The sequence below is a fragment of the Lepidothrix coronata genome, unplaced genomic scaffold (genome assembly GCF_001604755.1).
Source record: "Lepidothrix coronata isolate B3197 unplaced genomic scaffold, Lepidothrix_coronata-1.0 Scaffold54, whole genome shotgun sequence".
In the NCBI taxonomy this organism is placed as follows: domain Eukaryota; kingdom Metazoa; phylum Chordata; class Aves; order Passeriformes; family Pipridae; genus Lepidothrix; species Lepidothrix coronata.
In genome coordinates, this window is record NW_016690234.1 from 1395097 (window position 1) to 1418482 (window position 23386).

Below are 23386 nucleotides of genomic sequence, written 5' to 3' on the forward strand. Positions count from 1 at the left end.
AGCACAGACACTTGGCTGGGAAATGCTGAGGGATAAAACAAAGCTCCTGGATCAATACACAGGTCACTAATAAATCCCAGGACCCTGTCCCTACCCAGGATCCCTCCCGCAGTGTAGCAGTGTCATGGCTCTCTCCCCCCCTTCCTTCCACAAGAAAAGACCCAGGGAGTAGTAAAATAAACCTTTCCAGTGTGTGAGATGATCCTGATCAGGAAGAGCAAAGGGTCCTGAGACTCACTGATAAACTTCTGAGACACTTCTCCCCACTGAGACAGGCACTGACCTGATTTTCTAGAGGCATGTTGTACACCTCGGAGTCCAGCAGCATGGTGCAGGCACTGAAGGGCACGGCCTGGTTAGCGATGGTCCTCGCTGCCCGGCAGTGAACCCTCAGGATCTCCTGCTCACAGGAGACGATGAGCTTCTCCTGAGGAAGAGCAAAGCAGTGAGCATGGTAGCCTCAGCCTCCCCAGCAGAGGAAATTTGGGCCCCGTTCCCCAGCTGAGTGCCCCCTTACCCGCTCTATGCTGTGCTGGAGCCGCAGCTTCCCCCGGACGGCCTCCTGCTGCTTGAAGAGCTCCTTGAGTGGCTCGGCGAGCGACGGCGGTGGGGCAATCTGTGGGCACAGGGTTAGAGCCAGAGAGTCAGAGCCAGGATCACTGCTGGGAGCACAGCCTGGGGTGCTGCCAGAACCCTGAAATGCACATTGGCCGTGGACTTGGGGAGGGAGCGGGGGACACCCCATGGTCTGCCAAGGACAAGATCCCGCTGGTGCTCAGACCTCAGTGAGCATGAGACAATAAGGCAAAAGGTGCCCAGTGATGGGAGGAGAGCTCAGCCTCCAGAACTAGAGCCTGAACCCCTCCACATGCCTCAGGGCAGGTTGTGCAGGTGTCCAAGCGTGTCTGATTGTTGGAGAACCACTGCCAGGAGCAGTCTGGCCTGAGCCCCGGGATGGGAGCCTGTGTACCAATCTATCCTGCACCTTCTGGGGAGCAAGGTGTTCCTCCAGCACAGCCCCAGCTACCAACAGAGGAGCAGGTTGGTCTAGGAAGTCTAGGAAGGAACAAGATGTGAACACAACGCCAGGGCCAACACCCCTGTGGCAGGAACCCACAGCCCGAGGTCCTTCGCCCTGTGCACAGCAGGGAACAGAACCTGGTGTGGCCGGTCACACTGACCCTCCTCCATCTGGATCCAGATTTACTGCCTGCAGCACTAAGATTATTGATGCACTTGTATTAGTGAGGCCATTCATCAGCACAGCAGGGAAATGCTGATCCCAGTGCCAAGTCAAATAGCAGAGTTTGGGAAAACGAAGGCAGGAGTTAAGAGCCATCTTTTTCCTCTGTTCCAGGTTCATTATCCTGTTACTACACTGCTGTAAAAGCAGCTTAACCTTCCAGCTTCAAATCCACTGGATTCATACAAACTTTGCTCTAAAGCCTGACCAAATCTCGGGTCCCTCAGCACAGCCCAAGGTCTTCCTGGCAAAAATGCAGCATCTCAGGGGCTGTATTTAACACACAGCCATGGACTTATCCAGGCTCAGGTTTGGTGTCATATTATAAAAGCAGGTTAAAGCCACAGCTGGGACATGTAGGCATTGCAAGGGTGGTCACAGGGCATGGGGGAAAACTTGGCTGTGCCTTTTGCAGTGAAGGAGAGGACAGTCCCTGATGCTAAACAGAGAAGGTGACTCACCACTGGAATATGGAGCTTGCTTAGAGGTTTGCCATCCAACAGGTAGGAGCCTGTGTAGGTGACATACTCAGCGTAGCACTGTGGAGCTTGGGGAGTAATATAGCAGAGGATTTTCCGCTTCTCCTCGATCTTTTTCCTGATCTGGAGGTACTCGAAGTAGGGGTTGGACCTGTCACTGTGGTACGGTTCGATGTCATCCAGTTTTATCGCATCCACAATAGCTGCCAGTGTTTGCTGGATCATCTCCCTCGTCTGCTGGGTGGACGTGTTGATCTGCTGCTGCAGCTGCTGGTTGGAGCGCTGGAAGCGGCGCTTCCGCGGGTGCTGAGCCTGGGAATCTTCCTCCTCCGTGATGCGGCCTTTGGCACGTGTGACGGGTGCGGAGACGGGAGGAAATTCCTTCTCGGCTGAGGCAGCATTCTGCTTGTTTTGGTTGGCGAGCATCTGAGCCCGGTTCCTGGTAATCCGCTGAGGAATCTCTTCTATTTTGGGTGGTTTGGGAGCTTCTGCTACTGGTTTTTGTATTGGTTCCACAACTTCTGGTTGAGTGTTGCCCGGAGGTGTGTCTGCCTGGGATGATGGGGCCTGGCTCCCGCCACGGGCCGCAGCACCGTCCTGAGGAACGGTGCCCTCGCAGCTGGACACGGGCAGGGGACAGGGCTGGGAGCTGCTCTCTGCCACCCCACCAGCAGATGACAGTTCCTCGTGCACGGCCTCCACCTCTTTGCTCTCCACCTGTGCAGACTCTGATGGGGCCTGCTGGAAAACCTGCGTTTCCAAGTCCTCCGTTCCTTTCTCCTCAGCCACGTTCAGCACCTCTGAGGTGGTTTCCTGCACAGCCACTTCTGGTTTCTGCTCCTCTGCTGGTGGCTCCATGTCCACGGGCAGGGCAGCCGCTGCCTGGCTGGCCGGTGGCTCCTCCGGCTCGCCAGATGCTATCACGGACGCATTGGCCTTGATGATCCCAGCGCTCGGCTCCGAAGCTGCTGCTGGGCTTTCCTCCACCGCCTCTGCCTCAGTCACCTCCGTCTCCGCAACGTCCTTAGGCTGGAGCGGCAGCTCTGGGAGCGAGAAGGGGCCAAGGTCCAAGTCATCCTCAGTGTTGGTGAAGGGATCGGGCCACGTCACCGCCTCCTCTGTATTTGCAGGTGCTGCGTTACTGTTTTCCAAATAGTTGTTTTCTGGTGCAGTGACAACTTCGGCCTGAGGTTCTGCTGGCACACACGGGGGCTCTGGAGGGATCTCTGGTGCTTCTTCTGGAAGAGGCTTGCAGTTATTGAAGAAGGTGTCTAACCTAGTAGGGGACATGTAAGGAGCCTGCTCTTCGGCATTCACTATCTCTCCAGGAACTGCTTCCTCAGCATCCTCCTTGACTTCCTCCAGCCGTGGTTCAGACACCGACAGAGGGTAAGAGATGGGAGAAACGGGGTAGGAAGTCTCTGTGGGAATGAAGGCTACCGGTGTAGGATGAATCGGTTCTAGGGAACAGAGTGGAGGTTTAGGGGACTCGGAAAACCTCTGGGGAGATTTCATCAGAAGCTCAGAGCCCATGGACCAGGGCACAGGATGCTCTGTGGGGGTACTCATCAGGCTAGGGGGAATGGTGGCGTCCGGGTTTCGGGAAGGAGGGTTATCCCAGTCTATGTTGTTTTGTTCTGGCATACCTGAACTGAAATGGTTTTCTTCGATGGGTGGTAGGTAGGTGGATTCTGGTGGCATGATGGAGGCGGTGGCTTGCTGCTCCTCCGTGGTATCCAAGGGTATGCCAAGGTCGGGGGGAAGAGCACTTTCCACCGAAGGAGCCAGCAACTCATCTCTGTGCGAAGGGGAGGATTTTGCTTGTAAACCAGAAAAAACACTTTCAGGCGACTGGGCGACCCCGCTGACAGCTCCCGGTGCACAGTGCAAAGCTTCCACTTTGGGTGAGGAAACTCCATAATCTGGGGAGTAATACCCAGGAGATAAACACTGGAACTTCTCGGCAGGAACAGAAGGAAGGGGAACTTTCTCCTCCATTAAATGCTGCACTGGAGAGTCATAATTTGATGTCGCCGGGACACTTTGCTGTCTGAAAAACTTATCTCCGACGCTGAATTCTTCTTCAGGCGCCCTTCTGATGTCCACCGAGATGGAACGATAGAGGTTTGTGGAGGGGATGGTACGAGTCGGGGTCTGACTCGGGTTCTCGGGGAGCCCGCTGGGAACGTTGGTGTATCTGTCAAAGAAGGATGGGGAGCAGGCGTTCATGGACATGGTGGAGATGGGCAGTGAGTGCTGTGAGTCTGCGCACTCGAACATCAGGTCCGTGTAGTCCTCATTGCTGCATGACGGAGTCCTGGGCGTCTGCATCACCTCCTCATAGCTTGGGCAAGAGACAACGGATGCTGGGGTTGGGACGCCCGTCGGCCGGTTCTGATCTGGCCTGGGAGACGCCGGGAGGATCTCCTTCAGCTGAGGACCCGTGATCCAGTCCTTAGAGTCTGTCCCCACGGCAGGTTGTGCCTTGTTTTCTGGTGACAGTATAGGAGTCAGCGGACCCAACTCTTTGAGTTTCTTGTCCTTGAGCTGAGTATCCAGCGACAGCGGCTTCTTTGTGGACAGATCCAGACTCCTTTTGCGCACATCTTCTGAGCTCTTAAGCTTATCCTTTAACTTGGGGTCTCCGGACCTGTGCCGCATTTTCTCCATTTGCTTCATTCTCTCTTTGTGCCTTTTGTGGCGTTCCTCGATCTCCAGGTCTTTCTGGCTCAGCATCCTCTCAAAGCTGGTCATCATCAGATCACCATCTCCCAGAAGTTTCTCCCTTGGCCTGGCATCCTTCTTGCCACTGTCTTTGGAAATGGTTATTTTCTCATTCCCATTGCTTATTTTTATGGAGTCTGATTTGTCTTTGTCTTGGTTCTCCTTGAGCTTCTCCTTCAGTTTGGTTTCGCCGAATTTGAGGTTGTCCTCCTTGGATTTATCTTTAAAGGTGGTAACTTGAGGCCCATCCTTGTCTTTGAGCGTTGACTTCGGCTCATCTTTGTGATGTTTAAAGAAACCATCTGCATGTTTGTCTCTATGCTTTTCCTTTTCCTCCTTCCATTTTTCCTTGTGTTTATCCCGCTTCTTTTTCTCTTTAGCTGTGCTGATGGTGCTGGAACCATAAGTCTTTTCTTTTTCTGCCTTCTTTGACAACTCTCTTTCAGAATCATTTTTATCCTTCTTTTCAGAAAATAAGTAATCAATGCTCTTCTCTGGTTCCTCATCAGCCTCTGCTTTCATGTTGTAGGAAGAGCCAAAAGCCTCCCCATCCACAGAGAAATCTTTTTCATAATGAGTGGAATCCTTTCGGCTGCTGGAGTCCTTGAATTCTTCTGTTTTTTCCTTTTTCTCTGTCTTCTCCTTCTTTGCTTTTTCCTTCTCGTGACTTTTCTTTGAGGAAGATGAGGAATGTCGATGTCTCTCCTTCTCCTTGAGTTTGTCCTGCAGGCAGGGTAAAGGGAGAGAGTCCTTAAACTTTTCTTCAGCAGCATCAGCAAGAGAAAGGTTTGAAGACTCAAAGAGGCTGGTCAGTCCTGGCTCTTGCCCTCTATCTGTGAAGCTGTCAGAGGATATCTCGCTGATCTTGTCATTGGAGTCATCCCTGTAGTCATTCAGAGCCTCCTCCTCCAGTTTCTCCAGCAGGCTCTTCTCTGACTCCCCTCCTTTTGAAGACTTCTTCTCTTTGGAATGCTCTTTATCCGGTTTCTCCTTATGTTTGCTTTTCACCTTGTCGTCACTGGTGTGTTTCTTTTCAACCTTTTCTGGGAGCTTTTGCTTGTTTTTCTTCTCCTGAGTGGAATCTATGGACATTCTGTCCTTCCTGTCCTTGTACTTCTCAGTGGAGTCTTTATCTTTCTTCTCTTTGTGTTTCTCAAAGGAACTCTTCTCCTTCTTCTCCTTTCCCCCTTCTGATGTTCCTTTGTCCTTTTTCTTCTCCTTGGACTCCTTATCCTTCTGCTTCTCCGAGTGCTGCCGGTCAGAGGAGTACTTGCGGTGCTTGTCGGGGTACAGCTCCTTCTCGGCAGCCGCATCGTCCTTGTCCTGCAGACTGTCCAGGCGATGCATTTCGCCCCCAGCGGAGTCGCTCACTTTGAACCCACTCAAGCTGTAATCATCCCTCTCATCCTCGCTCTCATCTGTGAAGATGTCAGCGATGCTGTACCAGCTCTTCTCCTTGCCTTTCTTCTCATCCTTCTTCTCAGAGAAATCCTCACGATCCGTGGAGAAGTTTTTCTCTTTCTTCTCTTTCACTTGGTCGAAAGAACTCTTCCTCTCCTTATCTTTGCTGTGAAGATCTTTGTACTTCTCCTTAGTTTCTTTCTTCTCTTTGAAGCTCTTCTCTAGTTCTTTGTCCTTCAGAATTTTCTCCGGAACAACTTTTTCATTTTTCTCCTTGTCGCCTTCTTTGGATTTTTCCTTGTATTTTTCTGGCTTCACCTTTTCTTTTTTTTCTTTATCGGGAGCATCTTTTTTCTCCTTTTCCTTCCCAGAATGGTGCCTCTCCCAACTCTCCAGGGTTTTCCCACTGAATTCAGGGTCAGACTTATCCTTGAAGAACGTTTCACAGCCATAGTCTTTGAAGTCGTCTCGATAGGCCTCCTCCTGCTTCGTCTTGGGATCTTTTCGCTCTTTGGAGCCATCAGAGGAATCTTTTCTGTCTTTGTTGGTTTCACCTGTATCTTTCTCTTTCCTCTCCTTGACAGTCTCTACAGAATCCTTCCTTTTCTTATCCTTTTCTGGCAAATAACTGGGAGTAACTTTGTGTCTGTCTGTTTGGTCCTTTTTCTTCTCGGAGCTTTTCTCCACATAGTCCCTCTCCTTTTTCTTTAGGAAAGTGTCCTTTTCGTTCCGCTTCTCGTTGTATTCCTTTTTCTCCTTTGTTTTATTTTCCTTTTTCTTGTCTTTAATTTCCTCTTTCACGGGTTCTATGATTAGTTTTGCCACGGTGTCATTTTTAATCTCCCTGAAATCTGTTACTGGAGAATCCCAGCTGTCTTCACCCTTGAAATCAAAGGATGAATCAGAGGACAAGTCCGAAAACCACCTCTCCTGCTGATCATCTGAAAGGCTGAACTTCGTGTCCTCACTTTCAGCAAATTGGGTTTTGTTATTAAACTCATCAAACCCAGACTCATCCCTGTAAAGTTTTTCTTTTTTGCATTTTTCTTTCTCCTCCTTGAAGGATTTTTCTTTCTCTAGTTTAGAAACCTTCTCCTCCTTCAGCTCATTCTTTTTCTCAGATTTGGACTGCTTGTCCTTTGACTTCTTCTTTCTGTCCTCTTTGTGTATTCTTGGCTTCTCCTCCTTGGGAGATTTCTCCTTGACAGGTTTCTCTTTTTCTGATTTACTCAATCCTTCTCTGAAGGATTTGCTCAGGTCTTTACTACCATCTTTGATTTTTCTTAATGATTTCTCCTCTTTTGAGGATTTTCCAGTCTCATCTTTAAACAACCACTCCTTCTCCTCCACTTTACCTTTGGGGAGCTTTTCCTCCTTCTTACCATGTTCCCGCTCATGCTTTAACACTTTCAACTTGTTTTCGACTGGATTTTCTGTCTCTACTATCAAGCCTTTCTCAGGCTTTTGTTTAGAGTCCTCAAACTCAAAAGAAAATGTTTTGATTATTTTAATGTCTTGGCTGATGGGACACTGTCCCTTCTCCTTGTTTTTATGTTTGTGTTTTGTTTTATGTTTTTTAACAACCTTCCCCTCCTTGTCCAGCTTTGGAATTGCTCCATCCACATTGCTATGGAATGAATTCTTTTTCTCAGAAACAGCGTTGTGGGGGGTGTTTTTCTTTTTGTGCTCTGGTTTCTTCCTGACTGGCTTTAGTGACTCTAAGCTCGAGTCCTCGGACGAATAGTCTGACTCGCTTGTCAGCCTCGTCCTGGTGGAGTCCGATAAGGAACTGACATCTGACCAAGCTGGAGAAGATATGGTTTTCCAATTGTCCGTCCTCCAGTGCTTGGAGTGCTGTTCTGTAAGATTGGGATTATGTTTCTGGGATGCTAAACTCCCATGAGAAGAGGTTGATGAGGCAGACAGAGAGTTAAACAAGGAGGATTCCTTTAGCACTAGCCTCGAGTCCTTTACACAGCTAGAGCTCTGGAGAGAGTCTCTATCATCCTCCTCACTCTCCACGTTTTCACTCTCTGATTCAGAGGAACAAAACTTGTCATTTTTTTTGCCAAACCGAACCTCTTTGCTTTTCGTCTCCTTCTTCCGCTTCTTTTTTACTTTGCTTTTCTCCTTCGGTGCCTTGGTGCTGGTGGGCTCCCGGATCTTGCTGCTGGGCAAGATCGAGTGGGTCGAAAGGCGCAGCTTCTCCCCCGTCCCCACGGCCACGCTGGTCTCCTCCTCGTCCGAGCTGTCCGACAGGATGCGGTGGGCAGCTTTCTTTGGTGTAATTGTGTTATTTTTAGTATAAGTTTTCACTTCCATTTTGGGTATGGAAATGAAACTGTTTGCTTTAGTCTCTTTCCTGTAATCCTTTTTCAGCAAATGTTTGTCATCGACCGGCGGGACCCGGTCCTGTTCATCGTCCTCATCGAATTCATACTCGTCCTTCACTGGCGTGATGGTTTTAGGCGGCTCCTGGGCCTTGGGCTTGTGCTTCAAACCCTTCTCAAACTCTGAGTCTGTGTTATTGCCATCAACGGAGCTGGAGGGAGCAAAGGAAGGGGCATCCTCCTCTTCTGAGGTCTCTGCAGAGAGAGAAGAACAGCGTGTTAAAGGTTGTGAAAGGCTTTGGGGTCTATGACAGATATGAACCACTAAGAACAATTCTGGTACCCTTTGGCCTCACTCAGACTTTGCCAGGTTGGCAGCCAACAGCTTGGAATGCCAGGTTGGGATATGTTTTAGGAAAGAACAGTCATCCTGGCTCCAACCTGCATGGCGTGCTCCTCAAAACAACAGCCTGAGTGTATCACGAGAACTTTGTAACAGGTTTATGGTTGCACACAGCATAGGTCAAGGTTCCCCATAAGACTGGGAACTCTAGCTCTAATTAAAACCTGCACTGTGTCCCACAACAGTGGCATTGGTGGGACAGGCTCTAGCAAGGACAGACTGGGAGCAGAACCTGAAACACCAGTGCTGGGACAGCCGAGGGATGGGAACACATGGCGGACATGCAAACCTCCTCCTCCTCTCCGCAGAAATTACCCATGTCTTAAAGGTAAGACATCCATTTACCTGCAGTTGGCTTCCAATCCTGCATCTTGATTGTCCCAGGGAAGGGATCTCAACGTTGGCTCTTAGGGCAAACAGCTCCCGGAGCTAAAGCTGCTGGTTATGTTGTCTGAATTTGGGTTACAGCTACAGGTGGGCTCCTGACCGCGGCAGCAGCGTGTGGATATTCTGACAAGAATCTAAACTTCACTGTCCTCTAATGTCTCTGCACTAACAGACAGCTGCAGGCCACAAACATCACTGCCCCGGCCCCAGACAGGTCAGTCTCACCTGTTGAGCTCTCCTCGCTGGAGGGGTACGTGGTCTTCCCCAGGAGCAGATTCACCATGGTGGGAGAATTTGCTACTTTTAAAGGTGTCTCGCCCTTCCTGTTGCTTTGATGAGGATTCCCTCCATAATGTAACAACAATTTCACCACCTGAAAAGAGAAACTGAGGCTTGAAGATGCTCATGATGTTTTGATTCCAGGTATTTTGTAGAACTTTCATACAAAACTATAAGGGGAATGTCCTCAGGAATGCCTGACTAACAGTCAGCAATTAAAAAGGAGACAAAATACAGCAACATTCCCATGGAAGCAGTGGAATCATCATCCCTGAAAGTACAAAAACCATGTAGATGTGGTGTTTAAGGACATGGTTTAGTGGTGGGGCGTGGCAGCATTGGGTTAATGGCTGGACTCGATGATCTTGGAGGTCTTTTCCAACCTTAATGATTCTGTGATTCTAAGAACCAACCTGGGCAGGAAAGAAGGATGAAGAACAAGACACAAGGCCATGTTCCCTTCCCAATTCCTGAAGAAGAATGAATTATCTTGTGCGCAGAGGAACACCAAGTAAAACACACAACAGCTCTGGGGCAAGGAAATACACAGAATCATTGCGTTAGAAGGGACTTTTAAGAACACCTTATTCCATCCCCTGCCATGGGCAGGGATGCCTTCCACTAGAACAGATTGCTCCAAGCCCCATCCAGCCTGGCCTTGAACACTAATTCCTGCCCACCAAACAGCAAATGAGAATTAAATAACCAGAATCCCCGTGTTTTCACAGTTGGCTGCACGAAGCACAAGTTTACAAAAGAGTCCTTAAAAGCCCAGCAATGAAATCCAGCAATCCCCAACCTTGAAGTGTCCGTTGTTGGCTGCGTCATGCAGGGGGGTGTCGTCGTCCAGCCCCTTGGTGTTGACCTCAGCGCCCGCCGCGAGCAACTGCTTTGCCACGTCGTAGTAGCCCCGGTTACACGCCTCGTGCAGCGCCGTCCAGCCTGCAGGGAAAGGGACACTCAGCACACGACAGCACCTTCATGGAGATAAACAGACTGGGAGAGTCACCCCCAGGCACAGAGGCTGCAGGTACCACTGTGGAAGGGGGGGTGTTGCTCTGATGGCCAAGTTGGCTGTGTTTGTCCGGATGCCCATGAAGGAAGGAACCTGCAGCTCTGCCCTGCTACTCCAGCCAGGCACTCATAGAATCAATCCCACGTTTCCCTCTGGTCACAACATGTGCTACAGGCAGAGCATCTGCCACAGCTGACACGGCCCCAGGAGATGGAAAGGGAAAGTTTTATGTGAGAAATGAAGAGAATTGCTGCTGTCACGTGAAAGACAGGTCTGAAATCCTTTCCTCTTTGTAGAATCATGGAATGGTTTTGGTTGGGAGGAATCACAGCCATGGGTAGGGACACCTTTGCTATCCCAGGTTGCTCCAAGCCCTGTTCAACCTGGCCCTGAACACTTCCAGGGATGGGGTAGCCACAGTTTCTCTGGGCAACCTGTGCCAGGGCCTCACCATCCTCACAGGGAAGGATTTCTTCCCAATATCCCATCTAACCCTGCACTCCTTCAGCTTAAGGCCATTCACCCTTCTCCTGACACCACATGTCCTTGTGAAAAGTCCCTCTCCAGCCTTCTTTTAAGCACTGTTTAAGGTTTGGCTTTAGGTTCCAACTCCTCTGTAAGGGAAACACTGGTGCCCAGACTGGGCCTGAGCTCTGAACTGCAGACAAGGATCTGAAACTGGCCCCACACAGCCCTCACAAATATTTTCTGTGCTCTCCAAGCACACAGCCAGGCCTGAACACCAGCTCGGGGGGCAACCAAACAGCAGATCTCAACAGTAACAGCGACTTCAGTTCTCAAACAAACCTCTGAAGAGCACAGAACAAAATATTTTATCGTGTTCAAACAGACTATTTTTAAGCAGAGTCTGTTTTGAAGTTTCCCAGCGCAGCTGCTCCGGTGTTTTGCTGATAGCGCCGTGGGAGCGCGTTCCGTTACCTTCACTTGGAGCCTTCGGAAGGGGCACCTGTGCCCAGAATTAATCACAACTGATACTTCAGTCTGGCACTCGGATTAATCATATGGGAGGAGGAACAGCCATATCTATTTATAGCCCCAAAATCGTGCAAAGAGAACAGCAAAGAGCAAAGTCAAGTTCTTGGACGTGCTGAAGAAAGGCTGATCCAGTCCCACCATCAGCACGGGGGTGCTTGAACAGCACCTTCACCATCATCTCATTGCTGCCTTCTCCCTGCAGGACTTGGGGTTGTTCCCATGTCATCCCACCACCCTAAGCAGGAGCTTGGCAGCACTGCTGAGGAGGAGGAGGCGGAGGTGGTTCTACCAGGCTCAGGACAGTCACCACCTCCACTAATTCCAGTGCCTGGTGGGATCTGACCTTGCCCTTCACATTCACTCTCCATTAGCAGCACCCCCACATTCAGTCCTTAAAAGCAACTCTCAGAAATCTGCAGGCATTGAGCCCCCAACTCCAGAGCGATGACTTCACAAACCCACTCTTAGCAATGTATCTGTGCACATAATTTCTTCTATTTTAAGAAAAGGAAAGAGCTAAGCCAGCACATCTCCCTTTGCAAATCTCCCTCCAGACCTCCAAGACAGCACCTACGTGGAATGGCAAAGGAAATGGACCGGAAGGGCCTGTACACAGTTTCAGTGTATGGAGCCAGGGCAGCCCCAGGGATTGCTCTGGATCCTGCCCAGACAGGAGTTTTTTGTGTGGTTTTTTGTTGTTTGGTTGTTTTTTAAAGAGCAACAAGACTTTCCTCCCCAAAGAGAGAAATCACTATTTTTGGCTAATCCCCTCTTTCCAAGGAGCAACCTCATGTTATAAACAAACTACTTTGTGTGGTGGGAGCCATTCTGAGAGGCGGAACGCGCAACCAGGGGGGAAGAGGTTGGGATTCCCAGGCTGGTTACCTGCGAAGTCCTTCACATTGACATCTGCACCCTCGATGATGAGCTCCTTGATGCGCCGGGCATCTCCTCGGATGGCGGCGCGATGCAGCCGAGTCTCTCCTCGCTCATTTCTCTTATTTACTTTATCTTTGGTTTTGGAGGCAGAGTTGGGAGTTCCCTTCTGACAAACTGTAGACTGAGAGGGATGCTTTGGTGTTGTGTCAACTGCAGGGAGAGAAGCAGAGTCAGGAACTGCAATTCCAAAGAATTCCTAAACCTTTAGAGGGAGCTCATGCATCGTGCTTCATCTCTTCCCTAAATATTCCCCACATGGCAGTGAGAGGCAACCCAGCCTCCGAAGTGGATGTGAACAGAGCAGCCTGTGTGTGTCCGACGGAGATGGGAATCACGGGCTGCCAGAGCCCACTGGAGTCCTGGCAAACACTGTGGACAATCCCGTGATTCGGGAGCAACAATAAAGCTCCTTACCCTCAAACCTCAATTCCCAAGGGAAGCGGCCTTTTACCAAGCACATGTGAGGTCTGATGGCCTTGGGAGGAGACTGTGCATTTCCTGGGAGAGCACTGGAATGCAGTGAACACTCCACAGTTTTTTCCCTTTTAGTTTTCCCAAATACCAGCAACATCAGCAGCGAGATTGGTTAAGAACAACAAAATACATGGCTAAAAGCTGCGATGTTGTGTGTAGGATGCAGATGTGACACAGTCCTCCAAAAACCCTGGGGGGGGTCATGTTTGCAACAGATAAAAATTACCAAAATACAAAATCCGTGGTAAACACATTCCAGCTGCTCCGCATCTCGAGTTACAGCTGCAATGGTTACACGTCTTATCCCCCTCCACAAGAAGAAACATTAAAAAACATACAGAGGATGATGTTTTGTCTTTATTCACAATCCTCCTTTACTGAGATAGCTGAGAGGCCAGTGGGAAACAGGGAGCTGATGTGGAGGAGGTTCCTATGGAATGAAAACTCTAGTTGAGCAGCCAGGGCAGGCTCAGTAGTGGCCTGGATTCAGCTCGTGGGACACTTGCTGCTACTGCCTGACACTGGAAGGAAGGGCAACCATAGCCACATGCAAATCCCAGTGACACCATGGCTGGAGTCACATGCAGACCCCTGTGGGATGGGTGAGACCCCACAGAGCAGCAAACCAGCCCCCTTGGACCACGCTGGAGGTGGCAGCTCAGTCACCTGAACCTCCTGGTGGCGCCAGGAACTGGAAACACACGGCATTTGGGATGCAGGTCCCACCTGCCCACTCACACCTCAGAGCAAACCCCTCCTCCAGGTCTCACCTGGGCTGTTTGCAGACTCTTCTGCTGTCATCTGCATGAGGAGAGCGACTTGCTGGCGCTCAGAGAGCGGGTACCCTGCCCGGATCCCCGAGAGGCCCATGCCGAAGAGCAAGCCAGGCTTCCTGGTGGCGGGCTCCTTTTTAATCCTCTTCCTCTCAGGACCCTGCTTCTCTGTGGGACAAGGACACAGGAACACAAGCCATGAATGTCACTGGGACTGAAAACCACGTCCCACATCTCACAAACCAAAAAGACAGCAGTGAAGGTTGGTGAAGGATGGACCCCTGAAATGGGAGCACCAGTACCTGGAGCAGCCACCCAGGCTCAAACTGCTGCAGGTGGAGCTGGGACATGCTCCACTCCTGCTCCTCCAACAGCCTCCAGTTCTCCCTCCATCATCAAAGAGCAGCACAGGAAGAAGGAAGTGGGTCCTCTGAGGCCACTGACAGTGCTGTGCCTCCTATCTTGCTTTAAGAGCCTCCATCCCATGCCATGGTGCTTGGAGGAGCCTACACAGCCTGACACCAACACAGCATGGACTCAACCGGAGGTATCCAACAGCATCAACAAGGAGTGCTAGCAAGGCACAGGCTGACAGCTTGGAAACCTGGCCATCACCCCCCACCATCATCATCATCATCAAACCAAGGAGCCAGCAGCCAAACAGGTGTAGGGAGCACCAGGCTGGTCCTCTTCTCCCAGAGTGGCTGCTCCCACCTGGCACAGAGCACCCACCTGCCGTCAGGTCTTCTGCAACTCTCTAAAAAATCCCAAGCAAACAGGAAGAGAGGGGATGAAGAAATCCCAGAGGAAGTGCCTGGCTTGTCATACCCAAATTCCAGCCTGACACTCAGTCTCCTAAATCATCCAGGTGCAAAGGCAGCTCCTGCTGAGGGACCAAACGCAACTGCCACTAACATCAGGATTTGTCAAATCCTGCTGCACCATCTCCAGTGGGTCCAAAGAGCCAGAGCCACGCCAGAGTCACATGACCATGGAATGGTTTGGTTGAAAGGGACATTAAAGCTCATCTTGTTCAACCCCCAGTATGGCAGGGACACCTTCCATGAGACCAGGTTGCTCTAAGCCCCATCCAACCTGGCCTTGGACACTTCCAGGGATAGGGCAGCCACAGCTTCTCTAGGCAACCTCCACCAGGGCCTCACCAGCCTCATTGGAATAAATAGTAACAATCTTGCAGCCCCAGCTCTGCTCATCCAACCCCCTTTGCCATTTGCCAGACTCGATGTGGGCCACGGGCACGAGGTCACTGGGACGGAGCCTGTTGTGCCTGGGTGCAAAGTCCAGTGGGTCAGGTGGAACCGCCAGCGGACGGGGTCATGCTCGGCCACCAGACTCTGCACCACAGCACAGGTTTCCTCCTTCACCTACCAAACTACAGTGGAGTAAAAGTCTCCAGCAGACGAGGGCAGCAGCGTGTGGGGATGCCTGCACTGCTTCGGTTCCGTTCCTGCCGCTCCAGCTCCTGCACTCCCGCGGCTGGGGCACAGGCAGCTCCAGAGCCTCCTCCCTGCACCATGTGCAGAGCTGCCATCCCCTGCTGCTCAGATCTCACCCGGAGCAGGTGATTTCCATCGACCCCTGCTCCCGGGATCCTGTACATTTTAAAAAATAATGACTGTCCCAGGGAATCTCTCAATCAGAGAGCATGGCCATCGCTCTCCAAACCCCTCTTCTTACTGCCCAGGAAGCTGTGGCTGCCCCATCCCTGGAAGTGTTCAAGGCCAGGTTGGAAGGGGCTTGGAGCAACCTGGTCTAGTGGAAGGTGTCCCTGCCCATAGCAGGAGGATGAGCTTTAAAGTTCCTTCCCACCCAAACCATTCCACGGTTCTATGAAATACAAGCCCTGGAAACACGTCTGCACTGAAGGAGAATCCCAGTCTACTCTTCTGAAGCCACATTTTGGTCATTCTGGCAGCTGTAACAGAGCTGGAAGATGAAATCAGATCACAGGAAAGTGGGCAGTTTTTTAATGGCTTAAAATAAAATTAAACCCAGTATGCTTACGGGAAGAAAACAACTTCACCCAGACAATTCCAGAAGCCACATTGCTGCACGGTGTGTCCTGCCAGGCACACTCAGCCTGAGCACAAGGACATCTGACCCATGTGTGCAGCACCTCTCTGCTCTTCCTAAGGCTCCGAGTTGCTGCTCCAAGCTGCTTAAATCCTGCTCTGCCAGGCCTGGCTTCTCCTCAGCCTTTGTCACCTCCAGCCCTGCCCCAAAGCCAGGTATGGAGGTGCTTGAGGGGTCACACCTTGCAAGGCTGGTGCCACCAGGCAGTGTCCCTGAAGTACACGACTCCCAGAGCTGTACGTGGCAGAGGGCTGCTCCCTCAACTGGGAGCACAGTTCCTTCCACAATTAGAATAGGAACATTTTCATTAATATCCCTCGGCTGCTGCAGGTTGTCAGCACGAGCTTGGGATTTGCAAAAATTGATTATTGAGTTCAACCGAAACCCCTTAAACTCCTATTCATTCTGCAGTTGCAGAAATTTCCTCCTCCACAGAACATTTAACATTAAGAAGCATGTGATCAACAAGATAAAAATAAATTGGAAAGCGACTGCTGTGTTCTCACTTGCTGTGGTGAGGCAGCGAGGGCTGGTGGAGGCAGCCGAGGACTCGGGCTCGTGCCTCCCGGTGGGAAGGGTTCAAGGCCAGGTTGGATGGGGCTTGGAGCAACCTGGTGTAATGACTTACCCTTAAGTGTGGGTCATCACACCTGGTCTAGTGGAAGGTGTCCCTGCTCATGGTAGGGGGTGGAACAAGATGAGCTTGAAGGTCCCTTCCAACCCAAACTATTCCAGGATTCTGGCATTCTATGGTTCCCAGTGTGGGCAGTACGGCGGCAGTCCTGGATCCCTGCGTGGCACAACCCTCCGGCCACAGAAGCAAGACCCATAAGTGGGTCTGAAACATGAGGAGGAGGATGGAGACAGAGTTGCTCCCAGCATCCCGGACAGAGCTGCTTCCCATCCTCATCCTCAGCAGTCAGGGTCCTGCCTGGTCCCTGGCTGGATCCCCCGGCCCTGGCTGGTCCCAGGCTCACAGAGTTGCACATGGGTCTTATTTCAGCCCAGATTTTACTCAGAATTGGCTTTTCAGCAGATTTGAAGGTGCCCCTGCACAGAGATCTCCACTCAATGGCTCCGTCTGCCAGCAGCTCCCACAGGCTGCTCCTTCTCCTCTAATTAAACGCATTTCTGGAACAGCTTGCAGGAAGATGGAGTGAATGGAGAGAAACTCACAGTGGGTAAATACCTCAAGCAGACAGAATAAAGCCTATTTCACACTCAAACCCCTTCAATAAGCACAGACCCCCAAGGTATGAGGGGGTGAGCAGACAGGGAGCCCCCAGTGCCCATCGGCAGAGGCAGTGGTTGGACTGTGCACATGGATTCCAGCAGAAGACCACGGCAGCCCACGGATGCTCTGTGAGCCTGGGATGAGCCACACCTCCATGCAGCTATTTTTAAAGCAGCTCGTTTGCTGCTTCAGCCCTTCTGCAAACCTCCTGAGCACAGCCTCAGCCCTGGTTTTATTCGGGGATCCTGCTTGGCTCTTCCCTCACGCTGACGCCAGCAGGAACCGCGTGCGCAGGCTTAAAGGGGAAAGCAGGTTCTGAGCAGAGCTGCCGAGCCCAGCCAGGAACTGCTCCTGCCTTTCATCACACGGAGCCTGAGAGGCTGCAAAGGCAGAACAGGAGCAGATTCCCAGGACAAACAGGTCTGAGCGTTTCCCTGAGGGTGGTTCTCATGCCCAAACGAGACTCGGGGCAGTGCTGCAACAGGGAGCACAAATCCGGGGCTGCTGGAAGTGCATCGGCAGCTCCATGGGGTCCCAGGGCAGCTTGAGAGGGATTCAGTGCTGCTAGGCTGGCTCTGTGTGCAGAGCAGACACAGGCTGAACCTTGGCCCTATCCAAAATGGAGAGAAGCAGGGAAGGAAGGAGAACAGGGCGATGATTGAAAACCTCTCCAAGGTTTCTTGAGCCTGTGCTATGAGATACCGGCAGGTCGTGGGGATGTCGGAGCCGCACGGCTCCTCATTCCCCACACATGCAGAGAACCCTGTAATGCAAAAATCATCTGCTTCCACTGCTCTGACATGACAACACACGCATGGAAGGTGGAACCCTGAGGAAAAATACCATTTCCAAACCAGCAGCTCACGTCGAACATCTCTGGCATGGAGACACCAAGTGCCGGCTCACTGGTAAACAGGGATTTTCAACAGTTTCCGTGCCGAGCAAGCAAACAACCAGGAGATCAATAAGAATAAATTAGAGGAGCACAGACAGCAACAGAGACTGCACTGCACCCCTGAGACCACGCGGGCTCTGCTCCCCCCAGCCCGGCCCAGCCTGCGTAAGAGTGACTCATTCCTGCTGCAGAACTTGGAGGGCATAAAACGTTTTGGAGTGTGTTGGCTCAAGGCAGGGAAGAGCAGGTCTGGCCCAGCACCGTGGCCTGAGGATACACTCACAGGGCACCTGCAATGTGGGCCAGCGACTCAGGAGTAGAAAGGTTGACAGCAGCGTGGTCCCACCATATCCCAACGCTCCAGGGAACCCCAGAATTGAAGGACATGCAGGCTGGGGTTGCTGAGGGGAAGGCTGGAGGTGGCAGAGAGCCCAGCAGCAGTGGCATGGAATGGGAAGCAGCACCATGGCACAGGTGGATAAACAAGAGAGGGCAGCAGGACAGGACAGGAGAACACCCAGTGGTGAAGAGCTCAGTGAGGAGGGCGAGCAGGGCTGCACGGAGACTCCTAGAATGCAGAGGAACACGGCTTGGGCTAGGGGGCTGCACCCCAGGGCTGGTGCTGGGGGGCACCTTGGCACCAGGAGGTCATGGACACGCTGATGGACTGGGGGGCAAAGCCAGGAGGTGATCTGGTTTATCAAACAGGTGCCAAAAAGGAAACCAATGAGCAAAATGAGAAGAAGAGCAGGGTCTGCCTTGGCAGAAGAGTAGGGAAGGCACCCTGAGCCACTCCTGTACAGCAGGAAGCTGGTTCCTAACCTGAAAGATGGAGGTCCAAAGCCAGAGCCTCATCCTGCACTCCTGAAGGATGGCAGAGACCTTGGCTCTGAGGCAGGAACAGAGAGAGGTGCTGGCAGGAGGAACAAGCCCCTTTATAACCACATCAGGTCACTGTGTGGAGCTGAGCCCACCATCCCCACTGCTCAGCCTGGCTCCTCAGGGAGTTCCCCACTGGCTGCAGTATTTTAAAACATAATTTGACTAGAGAGATTTAATGCTGTGATCCAAATCCAGGTGTTCTCCCTACACCTGTAGGCCAGACCCCACAGTTGTGCCTAAATGTGTAAAAGCAGCTCCTCCCTAGTGGCCACTGGCTCCCAAACTGCTGCAAGAGGAGCCCAGAGGCTTCATCAGAAACAATAATCTCCATGTTAAACAAGAATAACTCTGAGAGAGACCAATTTTCAGGTTCAAACTGTTCATTTCCCACGAAATAGAAAGAACTGGAAGAGGGAGGACGGGGGAGGAAGGCTATGGCCAGCCCTCCCCCTCCCGGAGCCGGGGCCAGGACACTCTGCAGACAGCGCTGATAAAAGCTCTTGTATTAAGGAAAAAGCCATCATTGATAGATTTTTGGTTCACAGAGACACAGCACACTGCAACCTCTCCCTCTGCATGTTAAGGAGGTGACGAGGGGGGAGGAGGGAGATTTATGGCAGCTCCCATCATAAAACGACCTGGTTTTCTGCGCAGCCCTTCCCAGATGGCTGCTGCACACGGGGAGTTTCTCAGGGTGATCTGAAGGCTGGTGTGTGCCAGGCTCTCCACACTGTACCGGCATTATGGAGCCCAGCTAGGAAGGGAGAAGCTCTGACATTCACTCTCTCCCTGTTGCTAGGTGAGAACAGTTCCTCGACTATTTTAGTTAAAGGATTGAAATTACACAAGCAAAGAAAGCCCCGATGCAGTGCAGCCCCTCAGAGCCCCCAGCTGCAAACACCGGAGCACAGCCAGCACAGGGAACGGCACAAATAACACTTTGGGATGCAGATGCCTTTTTTAATAAGCCAGCAATTTGCTTCTCACGGATTCCCTTGCCAGCCTTCCCAACTCGGGACTAACGAGCCCGTTCTCAAACACTCGAAGGCATTAGGCAGCAGCCGGCTCTGGGAAAGGATGGTTTGGGTCAGCTGATTCATCAAGCATTTTCTAACCTACTAATTAGCGTCACGTAACAACCTCGGGGGATTAGAGAGGAGTTTGAAGTTCCAAGGCCAGCTCCTGCCAACCATACTCACAACTGGCCCTCGTCCATCCAGCACCTCCTGGGCCACAAGCCCCCAGCTCAGCCCTGGGCTCCCAGAGAGACCTCAGAGCCAGGGAAGGTCAGTGTGGACAGAGCAGCTCAGAGGGCTGGTGGGGGTTTGTCTCTCCCTTCTTTTCCCAAAAGCACCCAGGGAGGGAGCTGGACATACAGGGAGGGAGCTGGGCACCCAGAGAAAGAGCTGACACCCAGGAGGGGAGCTGGGCACACAGGGAGGGGGCAGGGCACCTATCACTGCTGCAGACCACCAGCTTTGCCCAGCCTTGCTCAGGCCTTCCCAGCTCCCAAGGAGAGCTGTCGGAAGCCAAAATTAACTCGGTGTACTCAGAGATTTGTACCGAGCCCCAACTCTCCCTGCTGATGACTAAAGGCCTGGAAACCACAGCTGCACCTCGAGCCAAGGGACTCAAGTGACAGCAGGACATCCAGCTAAGGAAAGCATCCGCAGGAGGAGTGGGCATAAGGAATTCTGTACTCCGCGCATCTCACAGCTGCTCCCCAAGCAGCGTTACCTGTCCCACTCTGCATTAAGGGACCTGTTGGTGCGAATCCGTCCCCTCGGGAGCCCGGGGGAGGTGGGGAGCGCCGGCCCCACGCCGGCAGTCTGGTGCCGTTGAGTCAGCCCATGACTCAGCCGTGGCTCAGCGCCGGCACCGCTGCGCCAGCCGCCCGTGCCCATCTCTCCCACCACCTCCCCACAGGTGCCTTCCCAGCAGGACTGCCCTCTCTCCCTGCTGTCCGCTCTCTGTGTGCTTCTAATACCACAATTATCAAATATTAATTTATTTTAAAGCCTGAACCCCCCTTGGTGCAGCACAGGGATGAGGAGCTGCAGGAAACCTCCCAAGCTGCTGGAATTGCTGGGAGAAGAGCTGGCTGTACTCGTTTGGTGGCTGCCAGGCAGCACATAGGCTCCCGGCAGTGCCTGTGGATGTGGGGAGATGCTGCACGAGGGAAAGAGAAGGAAGGAGGAGAAGTCTGAGGCACAGAGATGCTGCTCCCACAGTGCTGGAGCTGTAACATGCACAGTCTGGAGGCTCACGGCTTGATGCCATTTTTTTTTCCCAAAGACAGTTTATTTAGTTAACTCTGAGGAACCCAAGAGCCAGATTTGTTTCTCTAGAAACCATTTTGAAGGAAATTATTTAAAAAGATTTAGCACTGAACCAACCATACCCAAACCGTAGGCTTAGAGCAGTGCTGGCCAGCAGCGCCTCTGGGGCCCACACCACAGAATCATGGAAAGGTTTGGGTGGGAAGGGACCTTAAAGCTCATCTCGTTCCACCCCCTGCCATGGGTAGGGACACCTTCCACTAGCACAGGTTGCTCCAAGCCCCATCCAACCTGGCCTTGAACACTTCCAGGGATGGAGCAGCCACAGTTTCTCTGGGCAACCTGTGCCAGGGCCTTACCACCCTCACAGGGACAGAATTTTTTCCTAACACCTGCCCTCAAACTGCCCTGCAGCACTGGCTGCTGCCCAACACCTGGCCAGGATGGGTTTTGTTGCCCTTCCGTGGCAGACAATCCCACCTCCGATGTTTTTTGCCCCATGATCGGAGCACCCGTGTCAAGTCTGAGCCAGAGCTGTCCGGGAAAACAGTAACACACACCGTGCTAAGGAAAATGAGTCACTGCCACACATCAGGATGAGGATCCACGCCATTGTTTAAACATTTAAAGAGGAGGAAAAATATCCCACTAGAGGCAAAGAGAGAGCTGTGCTAGCTCCCAGCTCCCACGTCCTTCCAGCTGAATTCCACGTGGCTGTGGAATATCCCTGCACACCCCCCCCTCACACACACACAGAGAACACACACAAAACAGGCCCAGGAAGCACGACCACGTTACATAAACCACCCAGGGTCAGCCAGAGAGATGGTGCAATCCCGCTCCTCTGAGGGCTGGGAGCAAAGCTGAGGAGCAGAACAAACAGCAGCAACCTCTCCCTCCTCTGGGAATGTGGGGTGGGCGCATGGCAGTCCCTTTGTTCCACACAAAAGCCTGTCCTGCACACCACACACACTTCAGTGTGTACAGCACACATGTGTGTCCTCAGCCAAGTGCCACTGGTGGCACCAGCACAGGCTCGGGGGGACCCCTCCAACCCCGGAACGTGCAACATCTGTGCACCCACAAACATGTCTCCACCTGCCTCTATGTCAAGCCAGGCCAAGGAACAGACGGGTGTGAGACACTCCACTGCCACAATGGGGTGGTGCAAGAGGAGAGCAAGGTGCCAGGAAGTCTTTTCCTATCACCGCTAAGTCTTTTCCCATCTCCAGCATCAGATTCCTGGAGTAAATGATCTCAAAGAAGAGGAACAGGCTCCTGCTAAGCATCAGTCTGACTCTGCACGTTGATCTGCAGCTCCCTGCTGGTATCTCCAACCCAGCGGCTGAGTCACTTCCTCTCCAGTCCCCACCAAACAGGTTGCTGAGAGTCTCCTACACCTTCCCTGCACTTTCCCAGATTTTGTGAGAGCCCAGTTTGTCTTTCAATGGGCCTGTGAGTGCCACAACCCTCTACAGGTCTCCTGTGGGAGCTGGGCTGCTGCTGCCCCTCAGCTCACCTGCTTCCCAAGGAAGGACAAGCTCTGGAGAGGAAGGGGAAGAGCTCTGGAGAGGAAGGGGAAGACATGTCCGGAGATAAGAGTCACACAGCTGCAGAAATCAGAGGGGTAACGCAAGAGCCCCCAGGCAGGGGGGTCTCACAGTCTGCTGCTCCTCCCCAGCAGCCACAGCCTCTCTCCAGCAGCTCTCTGCTCTTTTTTTCACTTGGTTTCCTTCTCGCTGCTGCCAGCAGAAACATTTCCAACATCTCTGCAGCCAGAGAGAGGCCAGAGCCCTCGGAAAAGCAAATCCCTGCTGCTGGGGACCGTGGCAAGCGAGCTGGCGGAGCCCTGCTGTGACGTCTCAGCTGTCACGAGGGTCAGACAGTCCTGCAGCCAGTTTGCCTTCAATTCTCAACCAAGTATTGAACGTGGCAGAAACACCCTTGACAAAAAGCAGAAGCTCTGGCTCTGGTTAATCAGCTTTGCCTCGTCCTGGCCTGGTGTCATCTCCCCTCCAAAGGTGACACCCCACGTGAGACACCAGAGCACCCCAAATTCATCTCTGTGAACAGCCATCACATTTAATAGAAGTAATTAATTTTTTGAAACTTTCTCTCCAGACAGGGAGTTCAGCAACACAAACCCATGGAAGCACCAGGCCAACCTCAGGATGCGTCACAGTGTGTGCTCATCCATGAACAGCCCTCACCAGTGGCACTCCTGGCCCTTCCAAATCTGCCCTCACAAATTCTGAACCAAAGGAGACACATCCCGTATCAGATCACCTCCCACACTCACCAGAGAGCAACACGAAACACAGCCTCGGTACCCTTTTAAAGCACATTCCCAACTTTTAGCTGGTTTTATCTCTTTGCACAACCATTTTACCTGACCAAAACTATTTCCAAGCACAGATTTCCTAGGAATGTACAGGAAGGACCCACACAAACCTCTGCTCAGAAATCCACAGACCAGTCCCTTACAACCAAACAACACTATTTTCTCCACATCCAAGCTTTGTGACAGCTCTTCCCAACTCCTCATAAATCCAACAGCCT

General features: G+C 52.0%; 1 protein-coding gene across 3 annotated transcripts in view; it reads right to left on the reverse strand.

Moving 5' to 3' along the window:
* Window positions 1-23386, reverse strand: part of ANKRD11 (ankyrin repeat domain 11) — a 134287-nt gene that overhangs the window by 1938 nt on the left and 108963 nt on the right. For all 3 annotated transcript variants that reach the window (XM_017816184.1, XM_017816186.1, XM_017816185.1), the window contains exons 5-11: window positions 13441-13611; window positions 12143-12346; window positions 10046-10188; window positions 9193-9340; window positions 1705-8432; window positions 518-616; window positions 284-427 (exon numbers count right to left, since the gene is read on the reverse strand). In XM_017816184.1, coding sequence (XP_017671673.1) covers window positions 284-427; window positions 518-616; window positions 1705-8432; window positions 9193-9340; window positions 10046-10188; window positions 12143-12346; window positions 13441-13611 — 7637 coding nt within the window. The remainder of the gene's footprint in view (window positions 1-283; window positions 428-517; window positions 617-1704; window positions 8433-9192; window positions 9341-10045; window positions 10189-12142; window positions 12347-13440; window positions 13612-23386) is intronic.